Source organism: Asterias amurensis, chromosome 16 (genome assembly GCF_032118995.1).
Source record: "Asterias amurensis chromosome 16, ASM3211899v1".
In the NCBI taxonomy this organism is placed as follows: Eukaryota; Metazoa; Echinodermata; class Asteroidea; order Forcipulatida; family Asteriidae; genus Asterias; species Asterias amurensis.
Genome location: NC_092663.1, coordinates 12,533,716 through 12,554,795, shown reverse-complemented (window position 1 = coordinate 12,554,795; position 21,080 = coordinate 12,533,716). Strand labels below are relative to the sequence as shown.

Below are 21,080 nucleotides of genomic sequence, written 5' to 3'. Positions count from 1 at the left end.
ACAACAGAGTTGCTAATAAGGGGTGTCTCAAATACCACAATGAATCCACGGGACGATCTTACAAGAAAAGAAAAAACCTTATGGAAGAGAAGAGTGACTGTCTCCTCTTTTTCTGAACTTCAAGAATGTTATGTTTTACAGAATTACAAATCCTTCACATCACCAAAATTAAAGGTTTTTTTCTTTTTATAACATGGGCCAGTTTCTCTTCCCTTAACAATTTCCCTTGTCAAGGTCGACATTTACGCTCTCATGACCTACTTTTAAGTACTCAAAAAGTGTAAAAAAAGTTCTACATGTACACTCCATGTTAAACACTATAAGACCTAAAATGGTATTATTGGAAATCCCTCATTTTTGTTTTCTTAAACATGTTAAAGATGAAATCACCGTAGCACATGCAGCGCAAGGGGAACATAAGATGGCCATGCCATGATCAAGGTTTATACATCACGCTTAGAATTACAACAATTAATGCATGGCAGTACTTCTCTTACGGCATTTCCAGTCTGGGTTCGATAATGGTCAATATGGGAAAGGAGGCACATGCCTTCTTCCACAGATCAACAGCTGTCCACCGAGTGCATAATGAAAGTGTATATAGCGGGCTTGTGCTAATATGTGTTCATCCGACAAATGAAACGCCAGAATCTCAAAGTGATGGTTCATACACCTCCCATTGATGTGTCTATATGGATATCACACAGCTGCCGTAGCCCACAAACATCTTAAATGTCACACTCGCAAATAACGCAAGATACCGGCCTTTAGAACCCGCTGATTGCCTGCCACATAATAGTAATAATAATAATAGTAATAGTGGTTTCTTATATAGGCCACATATCCATCACTCAGTAACGTTCAAGGCGCTACAACATTTTAAAATATTTGTCTGCAAGGCATATGTGGGACTAGGTTTGAACTATAAGATGTACATGTGCATGTATCACCATGTAATGGTCTACAAGGTGATGTGTAGCAACATGCAGCCAATCAAAACAGGAACACAAACACATGTAACAATATTGAGTTTTTATATAGCGCTTTTTCACTCCCTACGGGTGTCTCAAAGCGCTTCAAGATATTACCCCTGGTCACTGGGCCTTAAATCACTCCTTTAACCATCTCAGCTCCCTGGGGAGTGTACAGCCTCGTGCAACAATGCGCTACACATGTGTCACGACCGGGATTCGAACTCACACTCTGCTGAACAGAATCAGCAGAGCTTGAATTCGGAGCTCTTAACCGCTCGGCCACGACACCCAACATGTAGGCATACCCCTTCTATTTCTAATAAGTGCACTAGGTTCTTTTACCTGCATTACACAACACACGCGTTTTATGTCCAAACCGAAGGACGAAGCATCATGGTTAAAGGCAGTGGTCACTATTGGTAATTGTCAAAGACTTGCCTTCACAACAGTGTGTCTTGCGTGTCTCAACATATAAATCAAATTTGTGGAAAATTACTTCTTTCTCGAAAACTATGGCACTTCAGAGGGAGACGTTTCTCACAATGTTTTATACCATCAACCTCTCCCCATTACTTGTCACCAAGAAAGGTTTTATGCTAATAATTATTTTGAGTAATTACCAATATTGTCCACTGCCTCGAAGTCATGTCTTGCTTATGGACACAAGTTTCATGACAGGGACTCCAACTCGCACTCTGCTGATGAGAAACACCAGAGCGTGAGTTCGGTGCTCTTATCCCCTCAGCCACGACACCCCACAAAAAGAGCGCTAACACCCCTAGCAACAGTTATAGCCGTAAACACCAAGTCGGATACAGCCCGATGGACAGCTCGCTGTTTGGAAGAGTAGAATCATCTCCGTTCTCTAGTTCTCCATAAACACACCTTTATAGCCTGTGAACATGTCACCAAATTATTAAATGGTCATGCTTTACTGACAGTGGGGAAACAAAACAGAGTACATGTATGTTTTGACAAGGACATCTGCGTACAACTCACATTTCTTCATTATCTTTTCTTCTCTTAAAGGCAAAGTACATGTACCTTTGTTTATAACTATTTGAATGTTTTCATTAAAACTAACCTGTGACAGTTTCATTTCAAAAAGGTAGTGTTTTTGAGAGATCATCAAAAATCTAGAGTGGTTTTGTCCATGGAAGAATGATCCTTAAAGGCAGTGGACACTATTGGAAATTGTCAAAGACCAGCCTTCACAGTTGATGTATCTCAACATATGCATAAAATAACTAACCTGTGAAAATTTGAGCTCAATCAGTCATCGAATTTGCGAGATAATAATGAAAGAAGAAAACACCCTTGTCACACGAAGTTGTGTGCTTAAGATGGTTGATTTCGAGACCTCAAGTTCTAAATCTGAGGTCTAAAAATCAAATTCGTGGAAAATTACTTCTTTCTCGAAAACTATGGCACTTCAGAGGGAGCCGTTTCTCACGTTGTTTTATACCATCAACCTCGCCCAATAACTCGTCACCAAGAAAGGTTTTATGCTAATAACTATTTGGAGTAATTACCAATAGGGTCCACTGCCTTTAAATAAAATATAATGCAATCTGACAAACATCTCTTTCAGATTGAACTGATTTTGAATCCCTCTCTCTAAAACCACATTACGTAGAAGGGAATCTTTTCTCAATTATGTTATCAAAAGTTATCAAAAGCTGAAGTGTTTTTTATGGTCATTATTTTTTGGGAGTAATTACCAAAAATAAACCCTCTCTTTAAAGCCATTATACACTTTCGGAACCAAAAAAAAGTTCACAGATTTACAAATAACTTTACAGAAGGTAATGGTGAAAGACTTCTCTAGAAATATTATTCCATGAAATGCTTTACTTTTTCGAGAAAACATTAAAACACTTATCAATTCTCGGATTTATTTACGGATTTATTTTATACACATGTCATGACACAGCGAAACGTGCGGAAACAAAGGTCGGTTTTCCCCGCTATTTTCTCCCGACTCCGATGACTGATTGAGCCTAAATTTTCACAGGTTTGTTATTTTATATAGAAGTTGTGATACACGAAGTGTGGGCCTTTGGACAATACTGTTTACCGAAAGTGTCCAATGGCTTTAAGGCATACAGGTCGCAGCGTTTAATTATTAATATTAATAAGAGAAATGTGTGCACAGAGGAAATAAGTATATAAAATGTGCGTAGTTTGTAAATTTGCAGTATTTTGTGCGAACCAAATTTACGTGGTGCAAAACAAGTAAATCAAACCGGTTTTTTTCCATTTATTGTAATTGTTATCAAATATTGCAGCCATTTGCAGCCACTCTAGGCATTTTAGTTACAAGCCGCTAGCAATCGCTAAGAGCGGTCTCCAAAGGGCTATACTCCAAACCCCCACTACAACCCTTTGCACCCACCCAGGCATGCCCACTTCATAATACACACAAAGTATAGAATACAACAGCAAGTGTCCTCAACACAACAAGACAACACATCCTTGACATCCCCGGTCGTCCTAGAGGCCCCCCTAGTCCTCCAATGCAATCTGTAGTGTCACCATGACTCCATTGAGGGTCCTCGAACCTTTCCTTCCCCCAAAAAATGAAAGATAAAAAAAGTATCCCCTGAAGAGTCGGAGGAAGAGAAACAGAGAGACAGCTGGGTCGATAGAGCATGGACGACGGAAAATATACATCCATCACGGAGGAATATTCACACGTGGAGTACGCATTCAGCTGCTCGTCTGTCAAATTCACATGTGTGGACCGCCGTCCCATAATGGTGATATTGATTCGTGCGCAGAGACAGGATGACCAAAGAAAAAAAAGGGTTTTTCAGTTTATGGAGTTCCGTTTAAGAGATCTTAATTTTTACTTTATTTTTTGAAGATTCGATTTATTGGACTGGAATGTAAGATTGGTACTTAAAACTTGTCATCGAGGAGAACACTGGGTACCTAAGAGTAGTGAGATTATTGAAGCCAAGGATTTAGAAAGCTGTGAAGATCATCACAAGATTGTCATCTCATCCCGGGAAACACAGATGTAAAGTCTACAACACAAATATTATTTATTTATTTTGGTTCTTAGCCACCAATTGTTCTGAAATAGAAACTTTGATTGGCTGTTATTTTCCCGCTTCTTTCTGGATCCTTCCCTTAATCCCTTTCCCCTCTCTTTATCTATAAATTGATATGTATTTGTTTGTACTTGTTTTATGCCTCTGAAGAAGGTCCGGTTTGGATCGAAAGCTAAGGCCATCTACCCTATTTATTATTTATTTATTTATTTATCTATTTTGGGTATATAGGTGTACTTTTTAAGTAATTATTACTTATCTACTTTATAACTATTGTAATTTGACCTTCGCATCACAAAGTTTGTTAATTTTCATAAAATTCAAACATTCACAATTTAAATAATAGCTTTTCAGGCACAATAAATCAAGCAGATACACATAAAATGCGGCCCAAATGCAAGATTTAATTCCACAAACAAATTTTATAAAAGCCTTCAAAATGCTCCATATTGCACAGTTAGAGTTTTTAATAAAATCTAAAATAAACACCAAGTGCAAATTATTCCGAGCACCTAGTTTCAATTCAGCGTGCTTTTTTTAATTGGTCCAGAAGATTAGACAAGTTCCTGGGGGCTTCACTAGGAATGTGGGTCCAGATTGCCCCACAATGTTGACAAGTTCCTGCAGACACCCCTATGGTTATTTATAATAGTCAGCCTCGCTTTTCAATTGAAAAAGGAAATAAAAATGAATAAACTGCACCTCTGCACTCGAAATGTGTGCTTCGTTGACGGGTGGCTAAGGTTACAGGGTCATTAAGCGAGATCCTCCGTATTACCATCTCATCTACGGAAACATTTACACCGTGTCGAGGTTTAGATTATTCGTAATAGCCTCCTGCGTTGACCCGGTGCAGTCCTCGCTGAGTTTATATTGCGAGACTCTCCACTACAGCCTTAAAAGCAGTGGACACTATTGGTAATTACTCAAAATAATTATTACATAAAACCTTACTTGGTAAAGAGTAATGGGGAGAGGTTGGTAGTATAAAACATTGTGAGAAACGGCTCCCTCTGAAGTGGAGTAGTTTTCAAGAAAGAAGTAATTTTCCACCAATTTGAATTCGAGACCTCATGTTAAAAATTTGAGGTCTCAAAATCAAGCAGCTGAAAGCACACAACTTCATGTGACAAGGATGTTTTTTCTTTCATACTATCTCGCAACTTCGATGACCGATTGAGCTGAAATTTTCACAGGTTTGTTATTTTATGCATATGTTGAGATACACCAAGTGAGAAGACTGGTCTTTGACAATTACCAATAGTGTCCAGAGTCTTTAAGCAAGATCCTCTGTATTACCATCTCATCTAAGGAGACATTTACACCGTGTCCACCTTTAGATTATTCGTAATAGCCTTCTGCATTGACCCGGTGCAGTCCTCGCTGAGTTTCTATTGCAAGACTCTTCACTACACCCTCATCGCAGATCACTGATAACACTTGGTTGTCTGCATGTACTACTAGCGCAATTACATTTTACATATTCAACCGTACCCCTTCTTGCCTTTGAGATATTGTAGACTGTCAACATCTCTTGGCGATTACACGCACATAAATATATGTAGTGGTTTAGAGATATGACTAGGAAATGTTCATGTTGCCTGGATAGGTAGGAACTATAAATAAATAGTAAACTTGAGGATATATGTGCAAATTTCCTTGTGTAAGGGGGTATTGGCTTTAAAAACAGTCGGTCTGGTCTTGACGTTTCCAACAGCATACATGCACTCTGCTCGTCTTCACAAGCAGCACATACTGTTCGAAACTTTTGAGACCACACTGGATCTTTTCAGAGCCAACACTCACACACAAGAGATTTACACATGGTTGTACCCGAAAGTTTACTTCATTGTATTTATTTAAATTTTTTCCTATTTATCCACACCATGCAAAGCGTAAAACAATACTTACGTCTGTTGCCTTCAGCCGATTTCACGAAACCCTAGGATTAATCCTATCTCTAGATTCAGGTGGGTTCAATGCGTCCTACGTCTTTTGATACGGAACTTTACTCGTCCTTAAAGACAGTGGACACTATTGGTAATTACTCAAAATAATTACTAGCATAAAACCTTTCATGGTGACGAGTAATGGGTAGAGGTTGATGGTATAAAACATTGTGAGAAACGGCTCCCTCTGAAGTGCCATAGTTTTCCAGAAAGAAGTAATTTTCCACAAATTTGATTTCGAGACCTCAGATTTAGAACTTAAGTACTCGAAATCAACCATCTAAACGCGCACAACTTCGTGTGACAGGGGTGTTTTTTCTTTCATTATTATCTCGCAAGTTCGATTGAGCTCAAATTTTCACAGGTTTGTTATTTTATGCATATGTTGAGATACACCAACTGTGAAGGCTAGTCTTTGACAATTACCAATACCAATAGTTTCTCCTGCCTTTAAGTCCTAAGATTAATCCTAAGTTAGGAAGAGTTTGGTGAGATTGACGGCTGGACTTGCATGCATGCATGTACGTGTGTATTTGTAGACATAATGATAAACTGTGGTTGATGTACATTTAGTGTTTGTATTTTTCACTTTAAATTAAGATTAACCTCTAGTGGGTTGTCCCAGGACGATTAAGTTGACCCAGTTGAGTTATCAAAATGCATAATGGCAGGTCTGATTAAACCAACCCTATTACAACCCATTTGTATTGGTTGCAACACACCATGTGACCTTAAATTACCTTTGTGAAAGGTCACATTGTGACCAAAATAAAGTTTGACAAGTCCGTTTTTAACTTGAGTTTTATATGACTGCAGTTTCTAGGTAAGACACTGCTCTAGAATTGCAAAGGTCATCGGTTCGAATCCCATCCAAGTAACATGCCTGTAAATTTTGTTTAACAAAGCTCTAGAAAGTACCGAGTGTACATTGCTAACACACGCCGGTGGGTAAAACCCAAATTCATGGTCCGTAAGAATTACACAAGCTCTCCAATCTCACGAATACAAAGCCTCAAAACATTATTATCGGTTGTTAAAGTAATGCAGATTTTAGTATGTTATGAGAAGGAAACAAATTTGTTTTGTTGATGACCTCTTAGGAAAAAGGTGTTGTACATTGCTTAGCCAAGTATATTGTACAACGTCTGCTAATAAGTTAACAGAATGCAATGTTCAAAACAAATTATTTATGTATTCTTATAGGATTTGAGGCATTGCATGGTGAGGTATCAGTATTTGGTTTGCGGTAACACCATGTGTGTATCTACTTGCCAGGTAGAGTTTGTTCTTAGAGAACTGTCTTGCTAATTATTGCTTAACATTGCGGCTCTTGCTAACTCAACTCCTCCGTCATGATGTAAACTGCAATTTGTATATTTTAAATAGTGTTGTAACCCTTCCCCATGGTTATGGGATGTGTTCCTTTTGGAATAAAACAAGACATGGATTATTGTTCTTGACTACATGTACAAGCCCTGCCAACCGGCCAAGTCTATAAAAAAAAATAAGAAACCTTATCGACTTCGAGGGGCTACGGTTTACCAGTAAATTTGCAACTCCAGTTACTAAGTAATTTGGAGGTGACTACGGTCTCGAACCATAAGTGCGGAAATTGGCATGCTAAATGTCAAAACAGGTGGACATTTAAGCCTGCTTTTCTGATCCAGACTTCTTGAAGCTAATGCAACTGTACGGTTTTGATTTCAGCCGTTTAGCCTCTGTGGTGTGAAGTTACTTTAATGACGAGCCTAAACACGTAGATCGTGCTGGAAATGTAATAAAACGCACTGCTCCTGCATCTGATACGAACTACGCATTGTATAAAAGTTTATGTCGGTCTTTTAGAGAGAAAAACAAAGTTACGATATTTGTGAATAAATTGAGTTATTATCGGGAAAGTCAATATCAATTTAGGTGGGGTGTCTAGCCATTAGGCTCAGACTCAGTTCCAGTGGCAGAGTCATCAGAATGTGCATCTGAATCCCAGTCTTGTTACAAGCCATGATGTTTGTGTTCCTCAGCAAGAACCATAAATTGCTTCCCTTAACCCAGGTGTAGGCTGAACTGATAATACATAAGAAATTTCCTTGATCAAAAAAGAGAATGATTCTTGGTAAAATTTGACATTTTGTACGATGTACACAATGCTTGGTTCAGCGTTGAATATCGCAAAACACCTTGCACATTATCGCAAATGCAAACGTATTTGACACACATGTCGCGACAACTGTTTTTCAATTACTCCGGTTAATAGTGCTTAAACACCAGATAAACGTTGACGCCTACACATGTACCTGTTTGGTGAACCAACTGGTCGCTCATGACTATTCACGACAGTCACCAGGCCTTAAAACATGATAATGAAATAATCGTATTCCTTCCACCACGACCAATGAGACGAGATTTTCCCTGATGTTTCTCGATTGCGAGCAATTTGTGCCCCGCATTTTTTGGTACTTTTGGCAAACAAAAGTCCTACACTTAAATAAATCTGATCCACCATCCTTTATTACACTCTGCCAGAGCCAATTAAATTACCAAGCTACTCTATTCTGATGTACTGGGGGCCCCAAGAAAACATGCCAGACCCAGTAGAACATGCCATGACGACAACGTACCTCGACGGCGCAACATTAGCAGTTGGAATTACCCCCAAATGCCAAACATCCATTACCAGGCAATTTGCATCATGCCTGATTAAAGAGTCCTGTTACCGAAGATCCAGCCCGAAAGGGTTTCCGATTTCCTGAGGAGGCATCCAATAGCTAGGGAAAAAAGTGTACGTAGCGGAAATAAATTTTCTTCTGTGATTTTTTGCCCCTTTCTGAAACTGATCTCGGAGTGTCGTCGTCTAGCCCCCGCTGAAAAGCTTTTCTGTCAGTCCTGGAGATTGTTTTGTTGACATTGAGAGTGGATATTGCCAAGTTGTAACATGTGGTTCCCATGGTAACACACAAGAGAAGATCACTTAAGGGGGCAGCTTCATGGCATCCCACTTTACAGACCACTTCTCAAACAGTCATTGTGTTCGCCATTATGAACATATGCACTACACTCTTTGCAACTAGGATGTCATTCAACGCAAACTTATTTTTAAACAGTCTTGTGTTTACGTCGTAAATCCTCGGGTCCGACTCCAAACTCTGAGAGTCGAGTCGAGGTCCCATTTTACTTGATACTGATACTTAAAGGCAGGCTATACCTTTGGTTTTTTTTTCAAACCGCTCGATTGTGTTACTCCTATGAAAATGTAGTTTTTGTATATATATCATAAAAATACCAAAATAAACCTCGAATCCTACCTGTAATGTAAGCTCAATCTTGTTTTGTTTGTAGAGCCCATTGAGAATTCTTGCAGAACTGAAATACGTTCTGTATGAATGACATAATATTATTCCGTCTTATCACAGCCAGACAGCATGCAAAAGAAAGATAACATTTTCCTATGTGCTGGCAACTCCTCGAGTAAGGCTACGTCCCCGTAGCCTTAGATCTCAAGGGTTTTTCTCAGGACCCTTGCTGTTCCCAAAAGTGCCGCTTTCTGTACAGCTCTATCTTCACATTTGTCCCTATTATTATTATTGTTATTACAAATCAAAGTAACTCACCTATCTTTATGAATCCTCTCTAATAATGGCTCAAGCCAGCCTTCCGTGCACTCTATATGAGCATCAAGGAATGTTAAGACGTCCCCCTTAGCGACGGAGGCTCCCCTCAGACGAGCCCGGATTAGGCCACTCCTCTTCCCCATGCGCTCCACGTGAGTTGAAACGGGAAGTTTTTTGATGTATTTTTCCAGTTGTTTTCCTAGAAAATCTATCAAAATGAGAAACAAACAACATTATTTTTTTCCAAATTTAAAATTGAAAGAATATCAACTTAAAAACAACACAATTTCCCCTTTGAAAATCATTGCTACAAGTAATAGCAAAACAATGCATTGGGGGAGGTGACTTTATTAGGCGGTAAGAAACAAACGACAGGAACCTAAATTATTTTTTCAAATTTCAAGTTTACGAAAAAATGACAACTTACACCATAAAAAAAATGTAAAATTCACTGTGCAGACGTAAAAAATTAAAGAGAAGGGGAAATAGCATGGAACAGAAAACGTTGTTTTGGGATACATTAAAGTCACCTGGAACTGGAAGTGGTATTTTGTCAAAATAAAGCTTTTGTCACTAATATATGTGTTTTGACGAGTGGAATGTGAATAAACAGTTAACTAAGGTTCTTAAAAATTAGTTCTTATCTTATTTACAAATTGAAGAGCAGGCCCGACCCGAGAGGGCGCTGTTTGTGACATCAATCGAGGCGCGATATTTGAAGAGAAAATGCTGCACAGTGCTGAAAAAGACTTCGGACTGGACCACTAGGCACTAATTGCTCTTGTGAGTCTGACCAGCCATGCAGACTGACCCCCATCTTTAGTTGTTTTGCTGCATCCAGCAGCAATACACTTGGTCGGCATTGTCGAAAAAATGCAAGAAAAAAAACTTTTTTGAAATGTACAAACTCAATGACTTAAACTTGCATGACCTTTGCACGTGTGTTTACTCTACGCATCAAGGCAAAGTCTGCCTCAATAGGCGGTGTCAACCCCCAAACAACTTAAACTATTTTTTAAACATCTAAATCATGACAAACAATTACTTAAAAAAAGTGTTTTATTGTTACTAAACATATACTCTTATGTTTGAAAAAATAAAAATTCTATTTGCAGGTGTCTTTACCATAATACATTGACAAATTTCATATCTGGACATGACATTTACATGTACATGTACTTTGAAATCTTTATTTGAATGGAAGTAGGTCACACCATCTGTGGCCGCTAGGGGCATTTTTGGCATCACAAGCTTGTTGTGACCACTGTGATCTCTAAAGGATTAATTACCCATACTGTATACATAACACCCAAAAGATAGAAAGCAAACAGGTCAAACATTCAGTGAGAAAACAGCCAAACACCTCCAGTTTGAACGAAAGTAAATTAATGAGCTGACGACAGATAAAGCATTATAATTTCATGAGGTCAGATGTAACGATCTTGTTACTTGGTAGGCCGATTAAAATTTTAAAAAAATAAGTGGTCTACCTTTTTAAAGGAGGGCCTTTTTTTTTAATGACCGCTTGACAAATGTGTTAATACAGAAAACAAGATTCTTCTGAGATTGATATGTTTTCTTTTCATAAAAAAAAATTTCTGTAAAAAAATAAAATTAATGTAAAAAAAAATTAAACAATTTTAAAAAAAGGACACGGCCTCTTAAAGTGAAGCGATTGGGGGATGCATAAAATGATTTTATTTTTATTTGGCCTTAACCTTCATGTCAGGCTATAACTATTTTTTGCAAAAATGAATCTACATGTAATGGCTAAGTGAACAACTAAAAACAAAGTGAAACACACATGCCAAAACCACATAACATCAACAAACATGGATTTGTGGATTTTTATATATATTTTTTTATTGCATGGTTATTGATAGTATACACCTATTCTCTTGTCATTTGCTTGTTTTTACACTATAATTTAAATCACTTTTAAGTAGCGTTTGTTTAGTTCAATTGTTTAAGTCAATAAATTGTGCATTTTTCAATTCTACTTAATTTTTTTGTGTGGAGCGCCTTGGGTGCCTTTTTAGGCAGATCCTGTTCTTTTATTATAAAAAGAACTGTTGCTAAATTGGGACACAAAAAGTACACTCTGAAAAAGAACATCATTTTCCTTTTATACAGCAGAAACCATATGAACCTTTAACACCGAGTTTTTGTTCACCTGCCACGGCGCTTTTGATCATTTTTAGCGTGGAAAATGCGTGGTATAAGTACCATTATGATTATTATTACAATTAAAAATTCATCCTGGATTGAAAATCTTTGCATTTTTTTAATAAAGAGTCACTTGGAGTTTGATCTACAACTTAATTGTATTCTACCCACACAGCCATGTTATTCTCGAAAAAAAGCAATAAATTTAGCAGTCTGCAATACCCCTAGCCGAGCGAGGGTAGCTATGCGTAAACAAGTCATCATCGTACATCATAAATTGCAGGTTAGCACTCAATATACACATTGCATGGTAGTCCGGAGACGTGTGAGTTTACACTAACGGGTAAAGTCCGCAAGAAGAAAACGAGTATTCATGTTCAAGTACAGAGCACTACACTGGGCTCAAATTTTATGCTGGACTACTGGGCCCAATTTCATAGAGCTGCTTAAGCAAAAAAAATTCCTTTAAAAGCAAAAAATTCATTGCTTAGTAAAATCAGATTACCGGCCAAGACTCCACTCCAATTGTTATGCTAAGTAAACAACAGCTAAATACTAGTCATACATGTAAGCAATGTATATGACATGAAATTTTTGCCAGTAACATGTGTAAAATAAGCGAGCTATTTTTGTGCTTAAGCAGCTCTATGAAATTGGCCCCTGGTCTGGAGCCAGTGTTTTCAGTGTCGGGCCAGTATAAAGCTTGAGACAGGACAAGTACGGTGGTCTTGGCCGATTAAAGGCGCTCGACACTGCTGGTATCTACTCAAAATGGTTGTTAGAATAAAAGCTTGGAGAGCTGTTGATAGTATAAAAGAATGTCAGAAACAGCTCCCTCTGGAGTAAAGTAGTTTTTAAGAAAGAGATAATTTCTCACTCAAATATTAAAAGACTTCAGTTTTAAAGCTTTAAAGGTTTTTTGTACACAAATTTGTACAACAAGGTTGTCATTATTCTCTTGCAACTTTGACGAGAATTGAGTAAAAATTTTCGCAGGTTTGTTGTTTTATTCATATTTTGGGATACACCAAGTTAGAATACTGGCCTTTGACAATACCAAACATGTCCAGGCCTTTAAAACGGTTGGTCGTTCAGGACCTCATCTCTTTTTTTTCTCTTAATCACAAACGTCTACATTAAGTAGCTTGGCAGACAGACATATTTTAAATGACGCGTCCTAAATTACCCCTTTAAATGGAAGTAAAGCCATAACTACAGGGCTTGCCAGAGCAATTGTGCTACTCCCTGGGGTATTTTAAGCATACAATGAGAAATAGTCAATAATTCCCTATAAGTTGGGTACAGAATAAACATGTATGGTTGTTAAGTAGCAACATAACGAGACAGATCCACTCTACAGATTACTTATCCGTACATAGGCAGCGGAGAATGTCTATATTTGCATCCATGAATTTCATGGGGACAGAGTCCATAGATAGTCATGAATCACAATGAATCGACTGTGAATTCTATTAATTTTGAATTCTTGATTTCTTTGAAAAAGGAACATACCCCAAAACCCCCGGGAAGGGTAGAAACAATATGGGATATACAAACTGCATGGGATTTTGGGGCATTGCATGGTGAGGTATCAATTTATAATTTGGTTTGCGGTAACACCGTGTGTGTGTGTCTACTTGCCAGGTAAATATTTTGGTCTTTAGACATGTTAGAGAACTGTCTTGCTTTATACTGCCGATTTGGGGAGACTTCTCAGTTCTCATACAAATTACTTTTTACATAATGACAGAGTAGTTGGCAAAAGTCTCAATGAACCATAAACTAATTATTTTGAACATAACATTTTGTTTTTCCCCCTTTGTTCCCTCTTCCCTCTGTTGCTTGTTTTTTTCCTTCTTCTTTTCATGCCCTCAAGCACCTTATGTGGATATTGCGCATTATAAATATTCCTTATTATTATTATTACATGTATACAATACTCAGCTAAGCAAGTACAATACTTTTTCCTGCTGAGAGGTCATCAAATAAATAAATTGATAGGTCATAAAAATAAAATTGCTCTTTTGGCTTTTTCATCGCTGACAAGAATAATCTAATCTTAAAGGCAGTGGACAATATTGGTAATTACTCAAAATAATTATTAGCATAAAACCTTTCTTGGTGACGAGTAATGGGGAGAGGTTGACGGTATAAAACATTGTTAGAAACGGCTCCCTCTGAAGTGCCATAGTTTTCCAGAAAGAAGTAATTTTCCACTAATTTGATTTCTAGACCTCAAGTTTAGAACTTGAGGTCTCAAAATCAACCATCTAAACGCACACAACTTCGTGTGACAAGGGTATTTTTTTCTTTCATTATTATCTCTCAAGTTTGATGACCGTTTGAGCTCAAATTTTCACAGGTTTGTTATTTTATGGATATGTTGAGATATACCAACTGTAAAGACTAGTCTTTGACAATTACCAATAGTGTCCACTGCCTTTAAGTGATCTTGATCTTAGGAGGTATGCTGAAAGAATAGAATTTCCACCTTCTGATAACCCCTGGAGGAATGGTTTCCTCAGTGCAATATAAGTACAATGAACAATGTACAATGTAGATCACAGAGAACGACTTCATTTTATTCAGAGATAAATACAACCTTTAAGGGTTTGTCAAGGAGACTTAAAGGGAAGCTACACGTTTGGTAATTACTCAAAACAAATATTAACTTAAAAACTTACTTGATAACGAACATTGGAAAGCTGTTGATAGTATAAAACATTATGAGAAAGGGCTCCCTCTAAAATAGCATAGATTTTAAGAAAGAGGTAACTTCTCACTAAAATAATAAAATACTTCTAGCCAGAAGTCTTTTATTCCTATCTGAAAGCACACAAATTCGTCCAACAAGGGTGTTTTTTCTCTCATCATTTTCTCGCAACTTTGATGACCAATTTAGCTCACATTTCCACAGGTTTGTTATTTTATGCATATGTTGGAGTACACCAAGTGAGAAGACTGGTCTTTGACAATTACCAAATGTATACCTTCCCTTTAAGAAAGTCTGAATAAAAGACATTAATCAATGAAAACACATTCGGCTGCTGTCTATTTCTAACAAGTAATTTTGAATTTGCATCATGGTTAAGTGTCTTGCTTATGGACACCGGTGTCACAACTCGGACTGGAACCCACACTCTGCTGATCAGAAACACCCATAGAGTTATATAAATGAACTAGAGCGCGCACTGGCCTATATACGCGCCCCGGTATGCGAGCAGGCGGCCATTTTCTAAGTTGACAAAACAGCTATCTCACAGCGTGTGTTTGTGCGGCCAGTAAGTTGAACAAACAGCATCGCGTGAGCGTTCAATAAAAAAAACTTCAAACGTGTATTTCATATTCAACGCGCGTGCAGAATGACGCGCTTGTCATCTTGCGGTCCCGTGGCGTTTGTGCACGAAGCATCACTCGTGCGCCCTCTAGTTCTTATATATAACTCTATGGAAACACCAGAGCTTGAATCCGGTGCTCTTACACAATGGCACACATTTAACATTTATGAAGTACAGGGAGAAAGAAGTGTACAAATAAACCCCCCCATAGGGATGCATACATTTGTACATTATGTGGATGGTTGTGTGCAGTACAGTGTACATACAGTATGTGATGGTGTTAAATGAAAATTTGTATTTCTTCAAACATGCACACTTTTTTGTTGATGAAGAAATAATAATAAGAGTGCTTCAATTTCTCGACCGTGGGATTGTTCCGATGGCTAAGCAAACACCCATTATATAGCCTTGTTTGCAACATTGCGTAGTCAACAAAGCACTCAGCCTTTTCCAGGTTCTATTTCTGTGATTTCTTTTCGTCAAAACAAAGTACCGACTGCCCCAGCCAATCACCTAATGGAACAACAACCAACAGCGTGATAGCTCAATTTAAAGCACCATGGACTGGGGCAAGCAATAGGAAAAACAAAAAAGTGGAAGGAGGAGTGCCTTTTTTTTTGCTGGCTGACATATTGTTAAAGACAACCGGCTTGGCAAAGAAATAATCATTGCCATAGTTGCTGCTAAAAAAAAATCTTAAAACAAAAAACTTTCCCCGATTGCAATTATTTCTTCTTACCTCTTTCGCTGGCATCATCCACAAGGATGATCTCGGAGAGTAGTTCCCATGGCGACCGATTGATGATACTGTGTACAGAGCGCAGAAGCGTGCTCCACGCCTCATTGTGAAAAACAATAATGACGCTCGTCTTCGGCAAGGCGCTGATAGGTGGATAAACTTTGGTTTTACAGCTGGAAATAAAATAAAAGAATGCAAAGATTTATTGAGACTTTGTTTTTATGGAACTACATTTCCAATTTTACCTACAATTTAAATTCTATGGCGTGTTGTGGCTGAGTGACCTTAGTGCTATAGACTTAAGTTTTAGTAGTTGACACATCAGGTGTGGGTTTGAATCCCGGTCATGACACTTGTGTCCTCCAATGACTTGAATTCAATGCCCTAGACCACTCACTCAGCCACGAGGTGCTGAACTCGCTTGTGAAGATGATAAAGGATGCTTAAGGCCTCTTAGAACACTGGTGTCTACCGAACAGTGGTGCCTATGGCCTACATGTACATAACACTTTTACCAAGAATGGAACACTTAATCTGGACCTGCCTTTAAAAGATATTGGGTTGAAATGAAAAAACATCTGGATGGGTTGTCATGGCACCAATGTTTGTGTATTGTGTCCAAACGATATGAATATTTGATCCACTTTATAACAAATTAATTTAGTAATAACGCATTCATGTCTATATTTAGCTGAACATCACCTCGCAGTGTGCAGAATCCAGGGGCATTACATGTTTTCCCAAACCTCAACTAAGGGTCCCTCTTCGTCTCTAGCCTTCGTTTTGAAGTTTGAAAACATTGTGCAACATACACTACTCTAAACTTGATGACAAAGCCCAAGCCGGGGCCTGTTATATTTAAGGTTTGGTAAAAGGTTGGCCATTTCTAGCATAAGGACAAACTGTAGAGTATATCGCAAATAATGGACATTGTTTTGTAGATAATTGAAAACACAGTATGAAAACAATTACAATTTCTTTTTTTCAAAAAGTGCACAACCACACCCCTGCCTACCCCCTCCCTCTCCCCAAGATAAAATAATAATAATTATAATACTTCATTATTACACTATAAAACAATGATTAAATCATTGTTTTATACTGTAATTATTTAATAAAGTAATTAACGGTTTTAATAGTACCTGTAATAATAATGGACAATTTACAAAGCACCAGTATCTGCCAATTATGATGCTTATGGGTCATAAATACTGGTAGAGCAGAATGCACTACATTCCAAACTGTAGTCATGGAGTGGTGTTTGATGGTTGGGTTTTTATGGAGCAATTATGATCAACTGCCCAGCTCAAGGGCAAAAGTGTCATGACTCAGGGCATCGAACCCACATTCTGCGGCTGACAAACACCAGAGCTACAGTCCCGGCCATATGGGCCCCCCCATCATGGCCTCGGTGCCCCCTTTTGATGTTGGTTCTCATTGCCCGATCTGCGCTCCAATCAACACTGAGCAAGGGGATATCGGAGAGAAAGTTTATTGTCACGGGGGAAGGGGACAGTGAATTTTTACTGTCTTGTTGCGAATGGGTTGCCCAAGTAATTTGGCAGGGATTGTACACTGCTCGGCCAGGATAAAACCTCAGTTATTAGATTTCAATTGAAAAACTACCTACCCATCCATTTTTGAAGCAACCTATTTAAGTCCAGGGCTCAAAATTTAATTATTACAAATGAAAACACCCACCCACCCATGTTGACGTCTGGCAGCAACCAAAGGAGACCATATCGCTAGCCAGTAGATTGAACTGATTAATTTTAGTGTCATGATCGGTTATCGAACCCACACACTGCTGCTGACAACACCAGAGCTTGGTTCTGGTGAACTACATTGAAGACCGCGCGGCCATGATAACACAGTTAGAAAGAGTACATTCCCGTCCATTCTGACGTCTGGTAGAAGACCAATATTTAAGGAGACCATATCGCTAGCCAGTAAATTGAATTGATAATTTTAGTGTCATGATTGACTATCGAACCCACTCTCTGCTGCTGACAACACCACTTGGCCACGATAACACAGATCTGTTAAGATAGCAACAGAAAACTGTACCTATCCATCCATTTTGATGTCTGGTAGCGACCTATTTAAGGAGACCATATCGCTAGCCCGTAGATTGAATTGATATATCTTAGTGTCATGATCGGTTATCGAACCTACACGCTGCTGCTGACAACACCAGAGCTTGAGTCTGGTGAACTAGACCGCGCGACCATGATAACACAGTTAGAAAGAATACATTCCCGTCCATTCTGACGTCAGGTAGAAGACCTATTTAGGAGACCATAACGCTAACCAGTAGATTGAATTGATAATTTTAGTTTCATGATTGACTATCGAACCCACTCTCTGCTGCTGACAATCACTTGGCCACGAGTAACATGGCCATAGCAACAGAAAACTGTACCTACCCGTCCATTTTGATGTCTGGTAGCGACCTATTTAAGGAGACCATATCGCTAGCCAGTAGATTGAATTGATATATTTTAGTGTCATGATCGGTTATCGAACCTACACTCTGCTGCTGACAACACCAGAGCTTGAGTCTGGTGAACTAGACCGGGCTGCCAAGATAACAGTCAGCTATTATTTTAAAGACACTGGACAATATTGTTAATTGTCAAAGACCAGTCTTCTCACTTGGTGTACATCTCAACATGCATAACAATAACAAACTTGTGAAAATTTGAGCTCAATTGGTCGTCGAAGTTGCAAGACAGAAGTGGGGAAAAACACCCTTGTCACACAAACTTGTGTGCTTTTTGCCAATGCTTGATTTTGAGACCTCAAAATCTAATTCTGAGGTCTCTAAATCAAATTCGTAAAAAAACGACATGTACTTCATTCTTGAAAACTACGCTACTTCAGAGGGAGTCGTTTCTCAAAATGTTTTATACTATCAACCTCTCGTTACCAAGTAAGGCTTTATGCTAATAATTATTTTGAGTATTACCAATAGTGTCCACTGCCTTTAAGAAAAAGAATACCTACCCGTCCATTCTGACGTCTGGTAGCGACCTATTTAAGGAGACCATATCACTAGCCAGTAGATTAAACTGATTGATTTTAAACATCTCTTTCTTCTTGTCTTCCATCTCCTTGGGGATGACCACTGCTTTGCCCATCTCACCTGGACCGTTCTTGGGATGGAAGACGGCCGGTGGCTTCTCATGGGCAACTTGGAAACCCCCTGTGAGAAATTTAAAACAAAGAAAGATAATTCAACTCAATGATTGTTTCATAGTTCAAAGGTAAATTGTATGCGTACGTATGCAACACGATAAAATATTGATTTACATTAAAACCATAGTATCATAATCTTCTGGTAGCCATCTTGGAAACCCCCTGTGAGAAATTTTGTAAAAAACTCAATGTAGAAAATTCAATTCAATTCATTCCTTTTTAGTAAATAAAAGGGAAAATTGATTTGTTACAAATGCAACAAGATAAAATATTGATATAAAACAATAACAATGGCCCCCATGTTAAATCTCGCGGGTGAAGCTTGGGAGTAACTACATGTATGTCATATTCAAGCCTTTAAAGCCATTAAATACACTTTCGGTACAGAAAAAAAAAAAGTCCACAGATTTGCAAATAATTTACAGGGATAACAGAAGGTAATGGTTAAAGACTTCTCTTGAAATATTGTTCCATGAAATGCTTTACTTTTTGAGAAAACATTAAAACAATATCAATTCGCGATAGCGAGAATTACGGATTTATTTTAAACACATGTCATGACACGGCGAAACTTGCGGAAACAAGAGTGGGTTTTCCCGTTATTTTCTCCCGACTCCGATGACCGATTGAGCCTAAATTTTCACAGGTTTGTTATTTGATATATATATAAGTTGTGATACACAAAGTGTGGGACTTGGACAATACTGTTTACATAAAGTGTAGGAGTGTACTCTCATTAACACCAGTAAAATGCTCGAAAGCAACCATAGAAAAGAGTAATTCAGTTGTGAGACCATTTCACAGATGCACGCCCCCATTGACGCCCTTTTGTTTTATAGGCAGGTCCCAGCGTTCAAAATTTACACAAGGTATTAGTTGAGAGTGAATTTAGGTTCTTAAATACCAGCACAATATACAAGTCTAATTATTATATGATTACTACTTATATTATGCTTCACTACACTTTTTAATTGAAAAATTTTCTCATAACAAAATTTATATGAGAAATTATTTTTACATCATGAAATAGCACACAATTAAAGTTGCAATGAAATAGCACACAATTAAAGTTGCACACCAATGTGTACTCGACCGATCCAAGGCAACGTGTTCCTTTAAGTTGCACACGAATACAGTACGCAAGTCCGGGGACTCCAAACTAACACTGAATATCTCAACAGAGAAGGAATAGGTTTCTAACTACCAGCACAAAAATACAAGTCCAATTATTATATGATAAGAGTCCCTGCCTGTAAGAGTGTACCAAGTGGTGATTCATGGGTTCTCAGATCTTCTTCTAAAAAATTAGAGTGATACATCATCATACAAAACGAATAAATCCAAAATTTTAGTTTGCTGACGCTTTCGGTTTTGGAGTTACCAGTTATCAAAGTTTCGGCCTAAAAGCCCTCGAGAAACGAATAGTACATTCCCTGTAAACACAAAAATGTGCGCCAAGGTCATCCCAACAAAAGTAAAACATTTTTTGAAACCTCCAGTTGGGCTTATAACAAAAGTATAAAAAAAAAATTGGGATCTCGTTGGCGCATCATGTTACGCGCACCTGAACCTTTGACGAACAGTGCCCTCGTGCCATTTTCAACGCCTCATAACTCAGCGCGCATATAAGATCCCATGAGTTAAACAAGTTCAAATGAAAGAGCTTGCATCCCTAAAACAAATTTAAGTGCAAAGTGCGTGGGATCTCGTTGGCGCAGAGAGATAATAGAGGTCAAAGTTCAAATTTTACCAATATATTGCGTTTTCGCACCTCCGTAACTTCGCGCGCCAACAACAAAAAATTGTTTTTATGGCAACTGGGTATTGGAACAGTTTTCATCTTATGACAAATGAAAAAAGAATCTTGGGATCTCTGCAACTTGCATGTCAAAAGATTTTTTGAAAATTTTCTAAAGTATTGTCATTCCACACATTTTGGCCTAAATTGGCACAACATTCCCTTTTTTCATTACTGTAAGTATCTATGCCAACAAGATCCCATCAATGTTTTCTTGTATTTGGTTAAGTTGAGTGTTCCTAAACAGATTTCAA

General features: G+C 38.1%; 1 protein-coding gene across 1 annotated transcript in view; it reads right to left on the bottom strand.

Annotated features, from left to right (window-relative positions):
- The window catches only part of LOC139948617 (polypeptide N-acetylgalactosaminyltransferase 1-like), a 72,467-nt gene that overhangs the window by 32,263 nt on the left and 19,124 nt on the right, over positions 1-21,080 (bottom strand). The window contains exons 3-5 of the mRNA XM_071946811.1: positions 18,837-19,035; positions 15,831-16,003; positions 9,588-9,795 (exon numbers count right to left, since the gene is read on the bottom strand). Coding sequence (XP_071802912.1) covers positions 9,588-9,795; positions 15,831-16,003; positions 18,837-19,035 — 580 coding nt within the window. The remainder of the gene's footprint in view (positions 1-9,587; positions 9,796-15,830; positions 16,004-18,836; positions 19,036-21,080) is intronic.